General features: G+C 34.5%; 1 protein-coding gene across 1 annotated transcript; it reads right to left on the bottom strand.

Moving 5' to 3' along the window:
* Positions 1-224: 224 nt before the first annotated feature.
* LOC138320681 (uncharacterized) lies at positions 225-21768 on the bottom strand. The gene is made up of 14 exons (XM_069263835.1): positions 21426-21768; positions 17097-17241; positions 15529-15683; positions 12888-13038; positions 11511-11686; positions 11123-11293; positions 9780-9950; positions 7557-7727; positions 6448-6576; positions 5987-6178; positions 5202-5303; positions 4692-4781; positions 2392-2464; positions 225-1718 (listed from the first exon to the last, which is right to left on the bottom strand). Exons 1-14 carry the CDS (start codon positions 21493-21495, stop codon positions 1253-1255), a joined length of 2262 nt encoding a protein of 753 aa, XP_069119936.1. The 5' UTR covers positions 21496-21768; the 3' UTR covers positions 225-1252.
* Between the last annotated feature and the right edge of the window lie 2322 nt (positions 21769-24090).

Consider the following 24090-nt stretch of genomic DNA (forward strand, 5'->3'; position numbering starts at 1 on the left):
ATTAGCATAACATTATTAATGATTTAAATGATTGGGAAATTATTAAAGGAATGTGTATCAAGTCATGAACTCTATCAAATTGCAATGATTTAAAGTAATTCCATCTCCATTTGATTAAAAAAAACAGAGAACAAAAGTATCTGTCCATTTGATTAAAAGTACATTGAAAATTAAAAAAAAACTTTAGCAGAATATTCGGTCTCTTTGTGTAACATGTCGATGAATATGGACGTTCGATGGTACATGTCATAAGTTAATATAAAAATATGAACTCTGATCTAAGAATGGACATGTATATGAGAACTGCATCGTAGTGTATACTACAGAGGTACAGCAAGGTGTGTATATCAGACACTTTATCATAATTCCGTTAATCCAACAATACTAGCTTTCACGTCAACTAAATACGTTGTAACACTTTCTGAAAGCAATATAACTTTCAAACGTTTCACCATATTTGTTGATTTGTCACGAAAGAAAGGTAATTGATTATTGAAGCATTTTCATTACATTAAATTGTAATTACAGATTATTAATACCACTCTATATATTGTCTGTACCAACTATTTAGATAGTAAGCCTGACTTTTACTCGGCCCTACCTGTATAAAAATAGATGAATAAATAAGTGAAAAATGAAGATGTTGTGGCCGCGTTTAAGAGACCACTAAATAAAATTTAACTAAAGAGCGTAAAAATATAATGGCAATTAAGAAATGGCTTTTTTTTGTAAATGTCCATGTGATTTGAAAGCATGCAGTTACTGTAGTATGACCAACACTACTTCATTTCTTATATAATATTTACATAACTGATCTTTGCCGTTGTGGAACAGTCAACTTGGCGACAAGAAGTTTGAGTAGGCATCGCATGTGAATCCATCCACTAAAACAAGCATGTTGAAAATAATAACAAATATTATTGTATTTCCATACATCTTTTAACTAATATTTGTTAAATGATACGATTAGCGAGGCGTGTCTTTTTTAATGATCTACTCTAGCTCACTTCCATCATGGATAACTGATCATGATATGTCCTTAATAACTCCTGTTGTAAATTGGACATATCACACACGCAACGTGAAGTGTCATGCTCATTTAAATACATGATACAACGGGCATATTAAGTGACAATTTTCAAACTATGTACATCGCCTAAAAATCCTGCAGACATCACGAGATCAAAAAAGGGTGGACGGATTGCAACCCACTGCTTGGGACGTGGACATGAGAACTATATACAAGGATAATTTATCGGTGCTCAGAATATTGTGAATAGTCATTTTCTACGACCGAATGTTTCTGGTCCTGAAAACTATCATATTCCCCTTCGATCATACAATTTCCAGCGTGGTCATAGATACCCGACTCATCAACAGTGTCTTTCCTCTTCACGAACACGTCGTACCCATCGTCGAGAGGCTGTCCTGGTTTTGTGTGAGAATACATGTCCTCTTCACCCATCCTTACGGACCTTGAACCAGTTTTACCTAGTAGTCCGTAACCATAGTTATCTGTGTCTGTTGAGGGACCAGCAGTACCTTCCGAGTAGTGGTTAGTATCCTCAGATGGACCTCCTGTGGTGCATTCCGAATAATGGTCGATGTCCATGTCTGGTTCCACCTTGACAGCGACCTTTGCAGCGTCGATATTATAGCTTACCGGTAAAGGATCAGATCGTTCTTCACTGTGCGATCCGCTCTTGGTCAATCGTCTCCTAGAATTAAAAATGAACACAATAAATAAGAAAAGAACAAGTACAATGTACATTATTTTGAAATAATCCAGATAGTTTTTTTCTTGACTTGTTTATCAAATTTTTTTCATGCTTCGATCAGAAAAAACATATATTCTTGGTGCGATACAATGTATAATCAATCACAATTCAGACAGCCAGCGCAAACTATTCTACCAGGACTGTACTACAAAAACAGTAGAATAAATTCTTTTAGTGGTGTTCTGAATGTAAAATACAGATCCTCATATACCAGGAAAGGTTTTAAAGGTTAGAATCTACGTAAGACTATACGATTGGCTTGCTACAGTGTACAGGTTCTATCTTAAATTTATATACTAAATTTGTCTAAAATTGGCTAAGGGTGATAATAAGTGTGGTATTAACGGTATATTAATAACTCTTGGGACAAAATTTTCACTGACACTATAAAAATCAAAAACCATTTCGGTTAAGTTATGTGCCTTTAAGTATTTAAGATACATTAAACATTAAACATAACATTAATGTAGAATCCCAAAATATATTTACTAGTTTTATGTACATGAAATCGGAACGGGAAAGCACTTTTATGACCCATCTGAATATAATACACTTTGATTCAATTCGCTCCATAAGTGTCTTCCTTTGTCGGTTGATATTGAGTGTTATTTACCTTTTTATTAAGACGAAGACAATTGCTGCCACTAACAACACCACACAGGCAGCTACTATTGCAATTATTATACCTGGTGTAAAAAATAAATTAATATTATGTGACGTATGATATAATAAACACGAAAACAATACAAATAGTATCGTGCTATAAATGCATGTCAGAATGAAATTGACTATATGATTACAGTTTTTCTATATAATGAATATCGACATCCTCATATATCCTGCAGCTGTTCCACATACCGACCGATAACTACTGCCGGATAAACTTTATCCTTTAATACGATTCCGTGAATTTGTTCGTCATCTGACGGAACTTTATCTAACTTGACCCCGAAATTGACCCTTCCGATGAATGAAACGTCACATTTTGTTTCAGTGATATTAAACAGTGTACAGAATTATTGGTACTGTTTGTGAGGACTCTGATATATTTCCCCTCTGTAGTAAAAAGAAGTATGTTATCATTCGTTTTACTGAATGAATCTATTCTTTTGCAGCAAAGAAGCGATTATTTAAACCGATTAAATAACCGACAATTTGCTTTCTTTCGTTTCAATGTCTTTGAAAAATTGTTGAAGGATAAACAGAATCCACGGTTAGTATCTTACAAAACAAGGTTTATTTGTCTACTCGATACGGCAAGCCGAGATGACTTGGTAAAGCCCCGTCATCTCGGCTTTCGTAAGTTGCGAACCAAAATGAACCTTGTAACCGTGCATTTTCTATATATGCTCGTACTAATAAACCAAAGTGTATCACATCTAAAAAAATATTTCTTTTAAAATCTACGTGAAAAAGTTTGGACGGAATATGAATAAGACAATGCGAATGAAAATAAAAACAGCAAATTACGGTTCTGTCGTCACGCCCTCCATCCTTAACAATCCAGGGTTTAATATCACGTTATATCCACCCCGGTACAATATATCTTGATAAAACTGAAGGCTCTGTGCAACAACAAGTAAGACATGTGATTTGGTCTTTTAAAGTAATAAAAAAATGAATAACGGTGCACCGCTGTTGAATGTGAGGCTTTGAAGTTGGGCGCTGTACTTTTCAGTCTTTCAAGTCTCTGCAGGCCTGTGTGTTTGGTCACGCTTGACTTCACATTTGCTATCCGAATAAACGTGATGAAAGACGCAACGCAGATTTATTAATGGCTGAAATATCTACAAATTTTGCTGAAGATTGATCGACAAAATAACATTGCTAAGATGTGATAAACATCCGACAGTGCTTCATGCGAGATAAAGCTCTTATGAGGGATACTTACAATAAGCGGTATATGTATACACATACGGATAAGTACGTATTGGAAGGGGAGCGTCCATTATTCTTAAAATATTTCATATTTTCTTGTTTTGAATATTTAATTTAAAATAAACCCATACTATCGTAATTTGCCTGCTAGAAGTACAATACTCTTTAGCGTGTCATTAAACATATCATGATCTCTGGAGGGCTACCCACTCATTTGAATACACACGATCATTGCCTGACTGCCGTGAATATTGTACCTGTGTCACAGTGTGTTCTGTGTGACACCTGGGTAACAGGTAGGATTATACGATAAATGTTTAGTTTGTTCCATTGTGTAACGTTTGATTCCTATTATGAAATCAGAAGAGGAGATAATTACAATGTGGTATATAACATATGAATAAAATAGACCCAAAATAGGAAATATAGAATGTTTTATTAATAATGGTCGCTCCCTTTTCAATACGTATACCACTTTTGTAAGTATCCCAATTAGCCGCTATCATTGACACTTCATTAGGTTTCAGTTTTCAATTGCCTTAAGTGTCGCTGCTTTTGACGCTAAGAGTTTTCATTAGCTGCGTTGTCATGTATAAACCCTGGCGAGGTTCGACTTGTTATGCAAAATTAGGAGCTTAAATGAGTGTTAATGTCATATGATAGTTTACAAAATATCCGAGAGAATACAAAGAGGAGTTTCATAATAATCGCATGTATAATGTTAGAAATTTAAGATACTTTTATCACATAACCTACATTTTTTAAGACTTTAAACGTCAAAATGCATTACAAAATCCTGCAGAGACTGCCATTTTTTCACGACGTCACTACTATATTGACGTCACGTCATCATGTACATAAGTCATTAGGCCACAACGAATAGTCAGCCAATGAAAGGCTTTCCATGGTATATTACACCAATGACATATATATACACAGACAATATTACATCGACGGAGTCATATGATATTGGACGGATAATGCAAAAAAAAAAAAATAGTTTATATTCACCGGTTATTTTCAAACTAGACCTACCTAATGGAATGACGGTCTTGACAGTAGTTAATACAGCTGTGCTAAACCCATAACAGGCAGGATCGTCAGAGAATGGAGACTTGTTTGTTTCTGAAATTATTCACAAATATTATCAAAAACAACAAATTAAAGTTGAAAAAGATATAAAGTCGACCTGTTTCACAAATGTCCAGAAGTTATCATTTTGCCTCAATGACCTTTGGGATTAACAGCATTGTGATAAAATATGTTACCCCTAACTCGATCATATCAATACAATTTTAAGAGTGACCAAAGCCTGTTTAATATCCCATAATACATAATGAGAAATGTGTTGCAAATCGCTTATTTTTACATTTATAAAAGTTGGCAGACATTCTTATGTTTTGATGAAGTTATGATAGTAGCATCCATGTTTAAGCCGTTGATTGTAAATCTTTCAATGAGAAATACTCACAAAAGATATCTTTACAAGACACCACAGAAAACTGTCCGACATAATGTGACCATATTGGTTGATAAGTTACATACGATTGACGACACAAACGAAGCGTCGTGATTCTGTACAGCTGACTTCCATTACCAGCAGTTGTGATGTTTGGTCTACTTGGCCAGTCACACACATGCCACTGTCTGTTGGCGGACAGCGAATACGAAAGAAAGATTTTAAGAAAACAATGTAGGTAATACCATTGATATACGCCAAGGCTTTGTAGAGGTTCCTGCCTGTGAGACCCACTTTAGAATTTATTATCGGTAAATCGACAATATCTAATTATCAGATTAAAGGGACGTTTTAGAAAATCTTAACATCAAGCATGCAAGCAATATTGATCATGGGTTATAAGACGGAGGTATTATAAATTTTACTATAATCAACTGAAACCTACAACCATGTCTAATTTCATTCGTATTCTAATTATTATCTTTTCTTTTGTTTTCATACTAAATCTTGCTTTCTGATTGGCCGATTCATTTTTTTTCATTCCCCTAAGGGAAAACAAATCCGGTAATAGCGAGTAGTCTGGAAAATTAATTATAAGCATTGATGTCAATATTTTTTAAGTCCATCGGGTTATGAAATAAAGTTTGTTTGCAAACTTTGTGGGAATCCGCTAAGCGAACAAAATGGAAAAACAGTGACAATGGTTAATCAAACGATGATCATAACTAATAATAAAATTAGATATTATTATCAAAATTTCAATTATTGTAAACAATATAAAACCGTGCCAAAATTAAACATCAATTTATTTGTCTTATGAGTTCCAGTTGGTCATGTTCACGTTTTGATGTTAAATGGATTTAAACAATACCTTCGTCGATTATATTTGTTGTTGCCATAGACTCAGCAAGCCATATCACGTGGTCGGTATCCATGCACGTGATAAACATGTTATTGATGTAATTCGGAGTAGCCAGGAATCCCGTCAGATTGGTTGTACAGAACTCGGTCGCAGTGTCAAAATCCATTTCCTCTTGTGAGAATATCGCAAGAAAGTCAGAACCTAAAACGGTCATACGAGTTTGTTCTGAAGCTGAGCGGATACGACATGTTTACTCCTATTTGACGAATGACATAAACGAAAAGTTGGAGTTAGAGTGACGTTTATCATAAGTCATATCACAGTTATAAAGAAAAAGGGGTCATCAATTTTATCAATGATAATATTGCCATAAAACTAGGCTGATATTGTAATATTTTATCAATTTGTATTAATATTCAAAGATTAGAATTACTTTCAACGAATGATATAACCCCAGACTTTTGACTTACTTGATTGGCACCTTAAGTTAGTTGGGTCCCACACGTCCGTCTCATGTCTACAATAACATGTTGTATTGTCTTTACAAACCAAGTTACCGGCGCATTGGGAATCTGTCGAACACGTTTCGTTCCATGTTTCTGTACGAATATGAAGACAACTTGAATGAGGAATGTAAGGATAATAATCGTGATTAGGACATTATTCATTTGGTAGTCAAGCTGTAAACAACACTAGGAAAGTGACATTGCCATGTTTACTTTTTTATTATGCAGTGAAATTTGTTTACAAAATGAATTATATACTTTTCATTTTATTTTTTGAAATAAACAAATTAAAATTTAGAAAACCTAATTGGATAAAAAAACGTTTATTTGCATGTGATTTGTAAACGCTGTGTATGGTTCTTGATGACGTCATCAAATTTGACACATTCTGTGAAGATTGCACAATGCCACATGGATGTAAGAAACCGAAATTTGCTGTATTTATGAGAAAAAAATAATCAAACTTATATAATTTTGGCTGGTCAAAATTCAGCAAGCATCATGTCGATCAGTTAGAATCTTACATAGGGGTTGAGATAATCATGCTCACTTGACAGGCCCAAACTTCTATTAACCGCCACTTGTCAAAACTCTTAATTTTTCTTATACGTTATAGGGATCGGTCAGCTATTTTAAATGTATATATCAACGAAGCATGCGTGATTGCCCAGGTTGATAAGCGTTACGTATAATAGCGCATGACTACGATCACTTTAGTCCGATTACCGATTTCCCGATTTTTGACTGTATAGTCATTGTGTGCTGTTGATCATCCAATATGATTATAATTGTTAGCTATTAAATTAAAACGTTCAATCGTAACTTGAAAACAACTTTGTAATATCGTTAACTTTTTGACACAGAAACCCAACAATTATAGATTACCCACAGCAGTATATTGTATTCTATATCGTATAAAACCGACATGAAGGGATGTTATTGTAAAACATTTGTTCGCATAAAGAGTTGTAAAACAAACACAAAAAGTACTATTGAAACTTATGGTGAAAGACGATGACATTACCACCAAGTCTGAACGAAAGACATTATCATGATAAAATAAAATATCTCACTCGGGCATCCCTCAGTACTGCAAAGTTGGACATCCCTGCCTTCACCATCACAGTCCCGACCCCCGTGTTGAGGTGACGGGTTGTCACAAGTCCGTGTTCTGATTCGGTATCCTTGTCCACATGTCACAGAACAAGGTCCGAAGTCAATCCATTCACTCCAACCCCCGTCAACTGAATTAGGTATATAGGATCTTACATGAGTGTTCATTTCATAATATTCACATTTTCACTTCGTGGAGCGAAGAATGGAAATTGTTAACTCCGATCACTTCGATGCTTGGATATGCGCTGACCTTTAAAGTTTACATTGTGACATAGTTTTACGCCGCCTCGGTTTTGAATGAACTTTCCGCAAGTGTGATGTTGCCTATTGTTGTACATTAAGAAGCAGAAATGCTTGATAGAGTGATGTTAGAAATTGTCAGTAACATAATATTTTAGACGTACTTTGATGGAACGCTGACTTAGGCTCAAGCCCCGTAAACATGATGAACATACCGAACGCAGTGAGATTCACCACACATCGCAAGTAGGCATAATCGAACGCAAATTGTTACGATAATGTGTGCAATATATTTGTAACGGTGACATACATGTAAGCTTAGAAACGATAGATAAAATACGCTCAAATAGCAAACAGGCTGATTCCAGTGACATTAGGCCTAACGTCCATTATTAACGAAACGATTCCGTGAGCGTCAAACCCACGGCATTGTAGAGTCGTTTGAAACCGCCAACATTTCTAACAGATGTTTCTCTACTTACTTTATACAGAATTTGAATCACAGAACTCCAGTTGACAGTGAAGTTATCACATTTTTTAAAAAAAAAACATAGAAGTTTTCAATTGATCTTCGATTACATCCCACATTTTAACACGTTTTATTGAGCCCCGAAAGCATGGTTATTTGACTGCATCGCATACTAAAGACACGGGGATTGAATTTCACAACAGGTTTAGTTTATAAATATTTAAATGTCGGCTACAATTAAAGGTTTGATTACATGTATTTGTAGATACGTCATTTTCTTCGAAACCGGACCCCTGCTAAATCGAGAGACCAGATCACACATTGACTGCAGTGCTAGTACTACGCAGCAACTTTTTATTTGAAACGACTTAAAAATATTTTTTATGATAAAATTTAAGTCATTAATTCTTGTGCATAAAACAATATTTCAAAATCGCCGTTTTTAATCGTAACAACGCAATAAGAATTAAGATATTTTCGAAACTATAGTTTGTGTTGTGTTATAAAGAATATATATATTTGATGCGACTGTACGGTAACGTTCCGAATTGGGACTCATGTAAGACATATATGAGAAATTATAGAAATATTGATCAATATTTGACCTATATGCTAACTCAAAGTGCAGCAAATAAGATCCGGCAGAAATGGGAAAGTATCAAACTCATCTTTGAATGACATTTTACAATTGTTACATATATTATTATAGTGAGAGGCATATTTTCATAAAAAGTATCTCTTAGATGTGTATATTATATATGTGATTGAGGCAAAAGAAAATATTAAAAAGAAAAAAAAATATTTTGCGTTGCCTTGATGATGGGAGGTACTGAGTGGCGGCTGTTTTGAAGCTGTGCATATATGTACGATAACCGATACCATGTTGCAAATTTGTGTGATACTGTAATACTGAATACATATAATTTAACGTAAATATAAGGATTGATTATCAATTTAATTGCTTGCACTGACTGATGAAGAAAGTCAATCTCGTGCAAATGTTACATGAACAGTTTCACTGTTCACTGCATTTGCGCGAGATTAACTTTCTTCATCAGTCAATGCAAGCAACAAAATTGACAATAAATCCTTAATGAGATTTGATGAAAAGTCTAAGAAGATTTTATTTTTGCGAGCCTTGGCGAGCAAAAACTAAAACTACGAGACGAGTTTCATGAAATCTCATATGAAATGAACTTTAGGATATTTTTATCACATATCTACAAATATCATACGCATGTATGTATGTATGTTTTGCCTATAGACCGTAAGACCCGTGGAATAAAGAAACTTGAAACTTGAACATATTACACGGGCGAAATCACTGGATATCAGGCGGCTTATTCGATAAAAGTATATCAATAAAGAATATATCAAGGATATCAGTCAGCTTTTCAAACGTACTGAATCTATTTTTAAAATCTTTCTGAATACAATGGTAACATATATAATTTGTTAAAGTATTTCTTACTTGGGCATTCATTTTCGTTACACGCTTTCTCATCCAAGTCATCACCATGACAGTCCAAACCCTCGTATTGAGGTGTAGGGTTGTTACACGTCCGTGTTTTGGTTCGGTGTCCTGGTCCACAAGTCACAGAACAAGGTCCAAAATCGCTCCATGTACTCCATCCTCCGTTTACTACAACAGATCATGGGTAGCAATAACCTTTATCTACATTTTACAGTCATCTTTTTTTTCATCTATTTAAACAATATTCTAAATATAATGGTAACATATACAATTTGTTAAAATATTTCTGATTTTTATCAACCTCCATCAACTAAAATAGATAATGGTAGCAATAAACTACACTTTATTTACATTTTTATCATGTGTAAATTCATTCTGGAATAAGCATACACCTTTAAACATTTTACATATTTATACGTAAAGAACGATTGGATGTATTTATTACGAGTATTTACTATAATAAAAGGCCAAAGACGTATATAAAATAGTACAGCTTTATCAATGAAAAATGAAACGTAAGAACATCTACATGTAAACACCTAACAAACTCGAGATTATCTATGTAATTTTGCGTTAGCAGTGAAGGTTAAGTTTACTGTTTTGTTGCATTGCGTAGTGATGATCGACTTCTGCTCCAGAAAACATACCATGATCAGTGTTATGGGAATGGGGCAAATTAACGTACCACGTGATACCCGATTACGTTTGTGCGGGACTATTGTTTCTATTGGTGATGGAATGGCGCTAAAATATGATATCGCATGCTAATATCATTTCAGATTATGTTCTTCCACCCCTGGAAATGCTCGCCCAGCATTTGTTCATATTTTTATTTACATGTATCTATTTTGCAGAAAATACTGATAAGTTTGGGAAAAGATAGAAAATAGTTCTAAAATAAAAACAGTGTTAGTTTCAGTGTGCACCTTCAATTGTGATCTATTGTCATTTCCGTAATATTTTTTTAGTTTGTAGTCACATATTGGAAATAATATTGATGACCCTTCACCACAATGTAGTTTGTCAAGACATTAACCAAATGTGATATAAACCACGGTGTCAAATACAGCTTCTGCGCATTTCATACGCTTGCTGTCCTAGTTCTGTCCCATATGAAGATGACAGATGACTAATAATATTAGGAAACATATATCGTTAATGGAAACTAATCTAAATACCAGATTAAATTGAATGTGTTATTTGTCTCAAAAGCCAGGTCTAGCAGAAATGATGTTAAATGATCACTTCTAGACATGAGAGTTACAGAATTATAAAAAACGAAGCAATCAACATCGCAAAATATAAGTAAAAAAATATTTTGAAGAATGATAAAACCTTACTCGGACATTCAACATTTGTGCATGCTCTGCCATCTTGGTCACCACCTTTGCATGCCTTTCCACCATTGCCCGGTGACGGGTTGTCACACGTCCGTATTCTGATCTGGTGTCCTTGTCCACACGTCACGGAACAAGGTCCGAAATCACTCCATCTACTCCAACCTCCGTCAACTGATAGAAGTATGACTACAGATTAACTGTTCTAAATCACAATTCGATCACATATATATAAACACAGGAGAAAACAGCTACATGATCTGTAATTTACAAGTCAGTTGCGCCACAATAGTGTTATTTGAGCAATATACATGAGAGAAGTATCCTGTGGAGTTGATTATTATGTAATAAACATATAATTATCAAATACATACTGACAGATATAAGTTACCTGGTAAAGTTTTATCATCCACACATTCAACAGCTGCGAAATTTCCGCACTGTGAACATGCTGTATTACTCCAACGACAGCTGCCGAGGTCGAACTCTGTGCCATCACATTGATATTGTCCGATCGAAAACAAATGGTTGCCTTGATTTCGTCTTATCGTGTTAGCTGCGCCTCCTCTGTAACACAGTTACATGTATTTCCTATAAGATATCACGGTTATAAATACTACAAGCATCATATATAGGCAACATATCCGACAGCCCTTCCTTGGTGTACTTCATTCGCATTTAACTTTTTATGTACAACTTTACTGATAGGATTTTCATGTAAACACAATCTTAATGGTTATTAGGCTTGATAAAAAAAAACACTTTGCAAACTTTAGTGTGCGATTCCATAGATTAAGAGATTACTTTTTCCAAATCAGTTCAAATCGTCGGAGTTTTATTGCAGTCACAATTGCTTCCCCGTTTTACACCATTCTTGGATTTTTTTATAGAGGAAGATTAAAAATTACAACTCCGCCAACTAATAACGAAACATCAACCACTGTACTTTACATATCATAAACCATAGGAACAATATATCAATTTATATTATAGAAAGGGTCCTCATTTTAAAATTATATATGTTGCTTCTTTGACAAATGCCACGAGGATTATCCGAAGCACGTTAATTGCGCTAGGATGGCACCTGAAGAACTCAATGTTTGGGTAATAGTTCACAAACGCAATATTGATACGATTGTAACGTCACAAAAGGGATATTGAGTCGGTGTTTCTAAACATACCCCCACATGACCATGTATAAGTCAATGAGAATAACGGGGATGAGAACACATCGAAGGGTGCGTTTTATTTGCGGATTTGTACAGTTAGTCTATTTTTACTGGATCTGATGAATCTATAATGGAATGCGCCATACCAGCCTAGCGGAACCAGAACATGTTTCTTGAAGCATACCAATTGGATCCAAGATGGCTGACCCGACGTATTTCATTTTTCATCGAAATTTTCTTTTTGATGAAAATAAGACGTAAAATATTTTGTATTCGAATGCATTTTGAAACGTTTTAGCTATTGTTTTTAATATACATAATAACTAGTTATTTTTATTCGAAGCATATCTATCATTGTGGTTGCCGCCATATTTGGGGGTATACGCGATCTGTTAGACACACTGTATCAATTTAGTATAACTGGCACGAATATGTAGAAGGAGTGCACAAGAATTTAGTGGCGTACGTTATCAACAATCCCGGCTACATGTTGTCATTACTGATGCACATACATTTCAGTGTTTTTAATGCATTTTCCCTCGAATATAACTAATCGCTTTGTCTCGGAATTGTGTTTTCTTTATCATTTTCATACTTACTTGTACCCTAATCCTTTACACGTTACGTCCGCATTGGACTGTGTCCAGCAATCCCCACATATGTACATGTATATATACGATCCTAGGTTGTCTCGATCAAATACCTCAACGGATTTGATGCTGCTCGGTACGTCCGACAGCCTTACTGCACCTATATAGGAATGATAATAATATTAATTATATAATAATTGGAATAATAATAATCAACCGGCAGTGTATTCGTTATACTTTAAAACCAATATAACATGAACTCAAATCGACTGTTGTTTATCATATTTTTAAAAAGACTCAAGTTTCAGCGAATTAAATGAAAAAAGTTTAGAAAGATATGATAAACAGTCATGCGTTGGAGAATGTTTTTATCTCAAAACTTTACCTCAGCTGTTTCCCATAACAACCAGGGAAGTTAATCGTCACATATCGCATCATAACATCTTTCTGTCGTATCATACATAATAAAGTATGCAAACAGTCTATTGTTTATACTTTTATACGTTTATACCGCACGCTTACACAAGACTCGTCTCATTTAGACCATACCATAAACATTATTCATATATACAGTAATTATGAGTTATCAGTCAGCGACACAATCGACATGCCTCTTTCATATTTAGGGCTTTTCACCATTTCGGTGAAAAGACCTATTGTTTTTGTTCTGTTTTTTATTATTATTATTATTATTCTACACTTTTTTTGTGTCCAAAAGATCTTCAAAATGGTAAGAGATATGTCAATGGCCTTATTGTTATATTGTATGGCATGAGTTGAAGGGGTGACCGCAACATTTTTAAGTAGGTCAAAAATCCAAGATGGCCGCCATGACGTCATACCTAAAAAGTTTAAAACAGCCATCACTCAAAAACCGTTGAAGATACAGCAAATATTTTTGATGTTTTATGTAGATCGTATAACAGACTAACTTTTATTCAATTACAGCAATTAGGTCAAAGGTCAAACAAAAAAGTTCGCTATGGGGTCAAAGTTCACGAATTTTTATTTTTTTGATTTTGCGAAATTTCTTTTTACATATCGATGCAGAATGTCATTCTGATGAATTTGGTGTCTTTTATTTTTCGGTAGCACTTCCGGTTAATGCTGTATGCCATTTTGAACATTCCTTTGATCTTTGCTAAATTCCCGCCAAAATGTTTAACATTATATATTGTCGAACTGAATAACTAATATAGTCTGCAATTGCTATAGAAAAGACCCCTCTAATGTTCTCTAACGTTTGATATGATTTTCATCTTCATCAAAAAAACAAAATGGCCGCTATGACGTCATATCTTAAAATTTAAAAATGCTTATAACTCACTAACAGTTCTTTTCACAGATTTCATCCAATAATATTTTTTGCAGATAATCTTAAGCGTAAACTTATTCTCTCTATATGTTATTACAAAAAATGGCAACTTCCGGTTTTCGGTAAGGGTCAAATGTTAAAGGTCCTGTTTTAAACAATAAACTTGAAAACTTTTCTACTGAAGTTCTGTAAGGTCTAGGATCTTCATATTTCATATATAAGATGTCCAGAGGATGGGCTATAAAGTCATCTGATGATGGTGGGCTAAAAATGTCAACTTCCGGTTTGAAGTACGGGTCAAATTTGAAGCCGTAGTCTCCATTTTATTTCATATTTCTTCTTGAGACAGAGGTTAATCTGCGCAAAGAAAGATAACTCCCCCTTAAAACCTATGTAACAGTATATTTCTTTATAAGTGATTACCCTTGTTCATATGTTGGTAAGCAAGTCGTGAAGTTAATCACTAATTCAAAGTGGGAATTTGGAAATATGAATTGGATTAAGATGAGAGTTCTCTTCGGCTGATCAAACTTCATGCAGATCTTCACTAAAACACTTTTATTCAGGGCTGAAAGTCAAGGTCATTTATTGGTTACAACTTCAAAACCCATGAACTGAATATAGTGAAAAGCCCGCCAAATTGTCTATGACAATTTCTAGTTTTTCTGTGTTTTTCTTTAGCCGAGGTCGATAGAATGTATGCTCTGAGGAGGCACGTTGCAATTTTCACATTTCTAAAACGTCGAATACTCCATTCAGTAAAAATAACATTTTCAATCAAGTTCTACAATCTTCTGCTTCGGTTCATTTAAGGATATTGAGTGTTAATAAAATGTACCTAATTTAACCTTCCCATCTGTTTAACTATATAAGGCAGCTCTTCCTTTAATATCTCATCATCATATAATGTTACTTCAAGAAGCATGGCTGCCATGAATAAGCCCTGATATTCGCTAATGATGTAGGGATTTTCTGACAAAATTCATGTTTTTAACTTTAAGCGAAGTAAAGAGTAAACCGCCTTTAAAAAGTAAAAATAAAGATATCCTGTAAGCTGTGGTCTGCAAAACATCAGGAAATACCTCTTGTGCACGCAATTACTACATATGCGAAAGAACGCCACATTGTGTTTTAGTATCGCCATTGTGTCGCTCTAGTTCTTGTCTTTTGTAACTTTTCGAAAATAATTCACTCGTGCGAAATAAATCCTATATCCAACAAGCACTCGCCGTGTACTTAACATAGGTACGATATGTCAGCTGAAATAAATTGTATAAGGGATATATATTTACAATTAGCGAACTGACGGACACCTGTTGATAATCAAATGTATACCTGTACACAGAACTCCCGCTGTATTGGTACATGGATTGCATGCTGATTCGCTAAACTGACAAGATGACAGGTTTGCTTCATTTCCTGAGGGGCAGTTAAAGCGTACAGCTACGATCCCTGATCCTTTTATGTCCGAGACCTTCCGTACACCACCACTGCAAGAAAACATTGTTAATTAATCTGATTTTCAGACTGCATTCCAAGGTTTAACATTAAATTCGAATTATTTGACTATCACGAAAGGCCCGCAACATATATATTTTACTGATGAAAACGAAATGTATTAATATACAAGTAGCACATAAAACATAAAACATATTCGGTACTATTATGACAAGTGCAGTAATACTTTTAATATAATCATCTATTATGTTGACAATGTCTTATACACTTTTATCCTGCAACCAGCATTAGCATTGTCGAAATACACCTACCACATATTTTTGCTGCATTCGGCACTGACGGAAAACAGCTGTATTTTTTCACGCGCGCCGATTCCATCGACCTCTTATTGGTTGATCCGTTGTTTGAAAGTTCTAACATTGTAATATCATTATGTTAATAAATGTAACGCTGCTAAATATAAAAATCATCATGCATTTTCGGTGATGTTGCAGGATAAAAAGAATACTGACCATGTATTCTCTTTTTCTATTATTATGTCGCTGTCAAATTTATTTTCATAACGGTTACGGCATCACATCATTATCTTAATCTATTCATAAAAAGAAAACACAACGATCCGACAGTTTTCTCATACGAACGTCAGAGTGTCAGTAGAATCTCGCATGTTTGATCTGGCGCGTCCTGAGGACATAGTGGAAGAGACAGAACGAATATACATTATATTAAAATATAATATCAGCTGAATAAGTTGAGGAAACATTTCCTGTGCCACATTACCTTGGCAATGTGATGAAAAGTAATAGTCATCTTTGACGGTTAATCATATCATAAGTTTTCATGCTTGACATACATGTACATTGTATGATATTAATTTAGACACAATAACTACCAAAGCGTACGTTGATGAATAATATATTTGATCTGAGGTACATCAGTTATATATGATATTGGATGAGTTGTCTATTCCCGTGTACACTTGTATGAAGGGACAGCATTTCCCCTGGATAGTAGATTTGGTAAGTATGGTGATTCAGCATCTGGTATCAGGCATGTTTAATACAAACCAATAGATTATACTTGGCGAAATAAGTCACAGATAATATCGGGCTGTGATAAATACGTGTCTTTTCTTTACATGTATGTTAGTTGTAACAGAAATGAATAAATTATCTGACAGAAGAATGATTCAAAGCCCTCCGGCAAGTTGTATTAATTCCTCAATTCATGTTATTCTTATTTTTTCAATTTTGCTTTGTTTAGATTGTGAGCGGGATCTAAAGGCATATCACAGGTGCTTGATAATGTGGACAATACATTTATTTGTCTAAGTTAACAGTTTTACTTGTCATAACAGATAAAACTTTTTTCTGTAAACAAAATTGTTTTAGTATTCGTTTATAAATGTTCATCTTAAACAATTGCTACTAAAACATATTACATACCTATATCCAAGTTCTCTGCAAGCTACGTTAGCATCCTCATTGGTCCAACAATTTCCACAAATTGTGTTCCATGCTTGTGTTCTGTAGTAAAATATCTCTATGGGTCCTTCACGCTTGGGATACGTATATTGTAGTCTCACACGCCCTAGAGTAAAAATGTGATTATAATTAAAATTTTAATAAGATATGTATCAGAACACTGAATCATCGTTAAGAATAAAAATGCATTTAATTAGGTCGTTCATAAAATGTCTTCGCCGCCCATAAACTATTTTTGGAGATGTTACCAGTGCAATTTGACTCAAAGATGCTATCGTAGGTCAGGGAAATTATGAAAGACTTGGGAAATATTGAGAAACTTTAATGCATTTTCATTCGAGGGTAAAATGTCCAAACGAATCGACAGTGTGAAACATCTTTCATTTGCCCTCAGAATTCTGGGATTTGAACGGGGTAAAGGTGATTAAAAGTAAAGAAACTATGATATCTATTTGTGGTTATTAGATTTCTGCACTTTTTGAATTCATAATATAAAATACACAGAAAAGCGGAACCCCCTATGATAAGGCTTCGCGTGTAAAGTAGAGTATGAGGACGTGGATACACCACGCTGGACCAAGGCTACTGAAGAAGGTTCGACTGACAGGCAGCGGCAAAAGGTTAATCCCCAAGTAGCCATAGTGAAGCTATCAGGGGTTTACGCATAACCGAGCTTAGGCAACACACTGCCCTCCAGATTAAACGGGGATAATGCGAAAACATTCAAGCCGTCTCAATGAAAGGAGAGGATGATTTAGATTCTTCTCTCGTCACTTTCAGATCCAATAAACTATTTAACTCAAACTTTTTATTGGTATCAGCAATTACATAAATTAAATATACTTCCTTTCACTACTATTATTTTTCTTTTCACTTCAACCCTCTCATCAGCAATTACGTCATACAAATATTCTTCTTTTCAATATTCTCTTTTTTCCACTTTCACTCATGTTTTCTCTCTCGCGTTTATATCCAAAGTTCATGCAACGTACGTATAATTGGTAACACATATTCCTCCATACCTACTCATGCAAAAATCACATAATTCCATGCTTAAAATAGTTTATTAGATCTGAAAGTGACGAGAGAAGAATCTAAATCATATGCAAAAAGGGCAAAAAGGGTGCGAATGTCTGACGAGAGTGAATGTATTGGTGCTTAGGGTTTGGACAATAACGATGATGACACTGAAAACGTCTGGCATGTCTGATGTCTCAGCTCTGCGTGCTAAAGAAAAGAAAAGAAAAAGAAAAGAAAGGAGAGGATGCGTTCTGCCAGTAGCTGTTGGTTAGGAACCGGAAAGATATAGATTGGCAACTGAGTTTCAGGGCCGTGGCAAATAGATCCGCATGTGGTCTGTCTTAAACCCGACTTGCTCAACTGCATGTCCTATGAAACGGGGTAATGACGAGCCAACATTAAATCAGCCGTTAGTGAACATACCACCTGAACGTAATGCTGCATTTTGGGGCTGAGAGAAGTCGGTATATATTCCGGAAATCTCTTGACTATAGTTGTAATGTTTATCATCCGATTGATCAGACACCCCGAGTTGCAGTCAAGGTAACTCAGGATCAAAAGTGACTGTTCATGGTTTTGTTCTGTGTTGCCTGAACGGTGGCCAAAGCAGATGACACAAAAGTGTCCTAACACTGTGTTGAATATGTTTAGGGAGAAGCACATAACTAAGCTGACGACGGTAAGAAATTTACATAAACATTTAAATGCTTTTGTCACAAAATACTTCATAACTCAGCTGAAAAATAATAATACATGTGTGTCGTGATTTCTTAACAATTTGACTACCGTGATCCAAAGAGCTACTATAAAAATAGCAAGTACAATATCAGAATAACCGCATGACGTGGATAAACCAGGTATGATTAAAAAAACTCCTGGTTTTAATTCACAGCTAAGAATTTGGTTTTAGAATGTTTTGGCAGGTTTTCAATTGATCTTTGTTATTTGGATATTTCTTAGATACACGAAACGTGATTTATATTTACCCTTTTCAATTATCACTCCATTATATTACCCAGAGGATCTTACATCATCTTACCTCTACTTAATAATGATAAAAATGTATCAGGAGGTGTAACCTACGGAGCCCTCTGGCTTTTCGTTTTATCAAAATACTGTATTTCGTTTTATCGAAATACTAATTCGTTTTAACGTAATTAAACAACATAATAAAAAGATATTATTTCATAACCATTTTAGTATCATACATTTTATCAGATTGAGTGTCAAGATATAAATCAGAGGGCCAAAGGGCAGACGGCTTACAAACTCGGGCAATGATCGGAGAGGTTGTATACCACAAAGAAATAAATGTACTTGGTGTGTGCTGTAATGCTAAACTCCTATCATTTGATGCACAGTCCAGGTGATATCATGCACCCCTCAATGATACAACATCCCATAGAAAGTGATATTATACCCATTAAAGGGATATCACACATCCTTCAATGATATAACATCCCATAGAAAGTGATATTATACCCATTAAAGGGATATCACACATCCTTCAATGATATAACATCCCATAGAAAGTGATGTCATACCCATTAAAAGTGATATCAAACACCCCTCAATGACATAACATCCCATAGAAAGTGATATTATACCCATTAAAAGTTATATCACACATTCCTCAAAGATACAACATCCCATAGAAAGTGATATTATACCCATTAAAGGGATATCACACATCCCTCAACGATATAACTTCCCATAGAAAGTGATAGTATACCCATTAAAAGTGATATCACACATCCTTCATTGATATAACATCCCATAGAAAGTGATATTATAACCATTAAAAGTGATATCACACATCTCTCAATAATATAACACCTCATGAAAAAGTGATGTTATAACATTAAAAGTGATATCACACACTTCTCTGACTCTGTTTTTGTTTTCGTTCTGCCCGTATTAAATAAACAAACATTTTACTATTTTAACCGATGACATGTCAGCTATGAAGTCACATCGGTCGCACAGTAACGCCGGAAAACCCGGAGAAAATCCGCGGACTAGCGGTCAATTCCTGGCAGCTACCCAAAAAGGGATTTGATCTCGAACTTGCGACATATTCTATACTTGGTATAGAATTCGATAGTTAATTTTTCCCATTTTGATAAGTAAGTTTCGTACTACATACTGTAACAACTTGCATTGTTGTACGGTTTTTGTAAATCATGCAATTTCATGAATATCAGCCAATGATGTAATTGAAATGTTATTTTATTTATCTGTGGTATACAATAGAAGTAATACTTCAACTTTGTCTTCTTCAGAAGAAAAAAAAACATGAAATAATGTTAATGGCACCCTTAGTCATTCCTTGTGTTTGAACAGGGTAACTTTCATGGATACGGGTCAAGGACCACTTCAGTTCTTTGATTGTTATCTGGACATTTGGTCTTATAAGAAAAGAGTTAAACGGTAATGTGATAATCTCAAATATTATTTCGATAAAACAAAATAATTTTTCGTTAAAACGGAAAAACAGTTTCATAAAACGAAATAACATTCTGTTAAGACGAAATAATATTTATTTTAACGAATTAACATTTCGATAAAACGAAATACAGTAAAACTTTGCTATAACGAATCCCATTGAAGCGGGAAAAAATTCGTTATAACAGGAATTCGTGATAGATTTTCTGAAGCTATTAATTAATTGAAGTCATTGGCTGTAGTTATAAGCTCACTCACAAAGTCCAAAGTCCAAAGATAGTCCAAAATATCTTCTTGGGCAAAGTTTCCATTATAGACAATTAATTGTATATTTGTTTGGTCGTATTTGATTTTCAATCAATCGATTCCCTTTTTGACACCAAGTTTCACTTTAAAACAAGGCTACATCCAGCACTATCAGAACAACATCCCGGGAAAAAAATGTTATTGTATTGCAAATATTTACTAGGCGGGACCACGAAATCACTTCATATCAAAAATAATGCGTTAAAAGCAAAGCAATATAAATAAGAGGAGTCAAAACCACGGATACGAATTTACTTAGAACTGAGCAGAAATTCATATGAAGCAGATTCGTTTTCAAAAGTTTTACTTTATAATAATTCGATACAACGAAATGAAATAAGTGTGAGGCATATCAGTCAGGAGGCTCTGACTCCACTCCACTAGATGAAATATAACTGTTATTCATCGTGAAACAAGGGCTATCTCCTCTATATATTACTTTAACGGTTAGGTTCAGTCCTCAGGTTATGTTCCGATTAAGAATGAAGATATATGCCTGCTATACAGGTTATTACATACCTTGGCTGTAAACAATTACGACTTGTAAAACGCAAATCAACAACACAGAATACATCATCAGGAGAGACATGGTCACACGAGAATAGCCTAGCCATGCTCGGATTCACACTAATGTTAAACGAAGGGGAATGTAATCAGGAAGTGTTTCGTCAATAAACCGATGTGTAGGATGTATGTCCGGTTTTCTCTTCAGTACACTCATCACAAGGGTGTACAATCCTCGTTACTGTAGGGCTATATCACCAATATACATTTGTGTGAACATTCAATAGGACACAATCATATAATTATGGTGCACGTCCTTATAGTAAACTACATTGTATGATCAAAATGCACGTCCTAATAGTACAAAATAATCATGATGCAGGTCCTTTTAGTACACTATACTCATGGTGCACGTCCTTATAGTACACTATAATCATGATTCACGTCCTTATAGTGCACTATAATCATGATGCACGTCCTTAAAGTACACTATCATCATGATGCACGTCCAATTTAGTAAACTATTATAAAGATGCACGTCCTTATGATACACTATAATCATGATGCACGTCATAATAGTAAATTATAATCATGATGCTTGTCCTTATAGTACACTATAATCATAATGCACAACCTTATAGTACACTATTATCATGATTGACGTTCTTATAGTACACTATAATCATGATGCATGTCCTTATATTACACTATAATCATGATGCACGCCCTTATAGTACATTATAATCATGATGCACGTCTTTATAGTACACTATTATCATGATGCATGTCCTTATAGTACACTATAATCATGATGCATGTCCTTATAGTACACTATAATCATGATGCACGTCCTTATAGTACACTATAATCATGATGCACGTCCTTATAGTACACTATAATCATGATGCATGTCCTTATAGTACACTATATATCATGATGCATGTCCTTATAGTACAATATAATCATGATGCATGTCCTTATAGTACATATACTATTATCATGATGCATGTCCTTATAGTACACTATAATCATGATGCACGTCCTTATAGTACACTATAATCATGATGCACGTCCTTATAGTACACTATAATCATGATGCATGTCCTTATAGTACACTATTATCATGATGCATGTCCTTATAGTACATTATAATCATGATCAGTCTTATAGTACATATATCTATGAGTCCTTATAGTACATTATAATCATGATGCAGTCTTATAGTACATTATCATGATGCACGTCCTTATAGTACACATTATAATCATGATGCACGTCCTTATAGTACACTATTATCATGATGCATGTCCTTATAGTACACTATAATCATGATGCATGTCTTATAGTACACTATAACATTATAGTACACTATATCATGATGCACGTCCTTATAGTACACTTATAATCATGATGCACGTCCTTATAGTACACTATTAATCATGATGCACGTCCTTATAGTACACTATTATCATGATGCACGTCCTTATAGTACACTATAATCATGATGCATGTCCTTATAGTACACTATAATCATGATGCACGTCCTTATAGTACACTATAATCATGATGCACGTCCTTTATAGTACACTATTATCATGATGCATGTCCTTATAGTACATTATAATCATGATGCATGTCCTTATAGTACATATATATATCACATCACGTCCTTATAGTACACTATAATCATGATGCACGTCCTTATAGTACACTATAATCATGATGCACGCCTTATAGTACACTATAATCATGATGCATGTCCTTATAGTACACTATTATCATGATGCACGTCCTTATAGTACACTATAATCATGATTCATGTCCTTATAGTACATTATAATCATGATGCATGTCCTTATAGTACACTATTATCATGATGCACGTCCTTATAGTACACTATTATCATGATGCACGTCCTTATAGTACACTATAATCATGATGCATGTCCTTATAGTACACTATTATCATGATGCACGTCCTTATAGTACATTATAATCATGATGCATGTCCTTATAGTACACTATTATCATGATGCACGTCCTTATAGTACACTATAATCATGATGCACGTCCTTATAGTACACTATTATCATGATGCATGTCCTTATAGTACACTATAATCATGATGCACGTCCTTATAGTACATTATAATCATGATGCACGTCATAATAGACATATAATCATGATGCACGTCCTTATAGTACACTATAATCATGATGCACGTCCTTATAGTACACTATTAATCATGATGATGCACGTCCTTATAGTACACTATAATCATGATGCATGTCCTTATAGTACACTATAATCATGATGCACGTCCTTATAGTACACTATAATCATGATGCACGTCCTTATAGTACACTATAATCATGATGCACGTCCTTATAGTACACTATTATCATGATGCATGTCCTTATAGTACACTATAATCATGATGCACGTCCTTATAGTACACTATAATCATGATGCATGTCCTTATAGTACACTATAATCATGATGCACGTCCTTATAGTACACTATAATCATGATGCATGTCCTTATAGTACACTATAATCATGATGCACGTCCTTATAGTACACTATTATCATGATGCACGTCCTTATAGTACACTATAATCATGATGCATGTCCTTATAGTACATTGTAATCATGATGCACGTCCTTATAGTACACTATAAT

This window comes from Argopecten irradians, chromosome 4, assembly GCF_041381155.1.
Source record: "Argopecten irradians isolate NY chromosome 4, Ai_NY, whole genome shotgun sequence".
Lineage (NCBI taxonomy): Eukaryota > Metazoa > Mollusca > Bivalvia > Pectinida > Pectinidae > Argopecten > Argopecten irradians.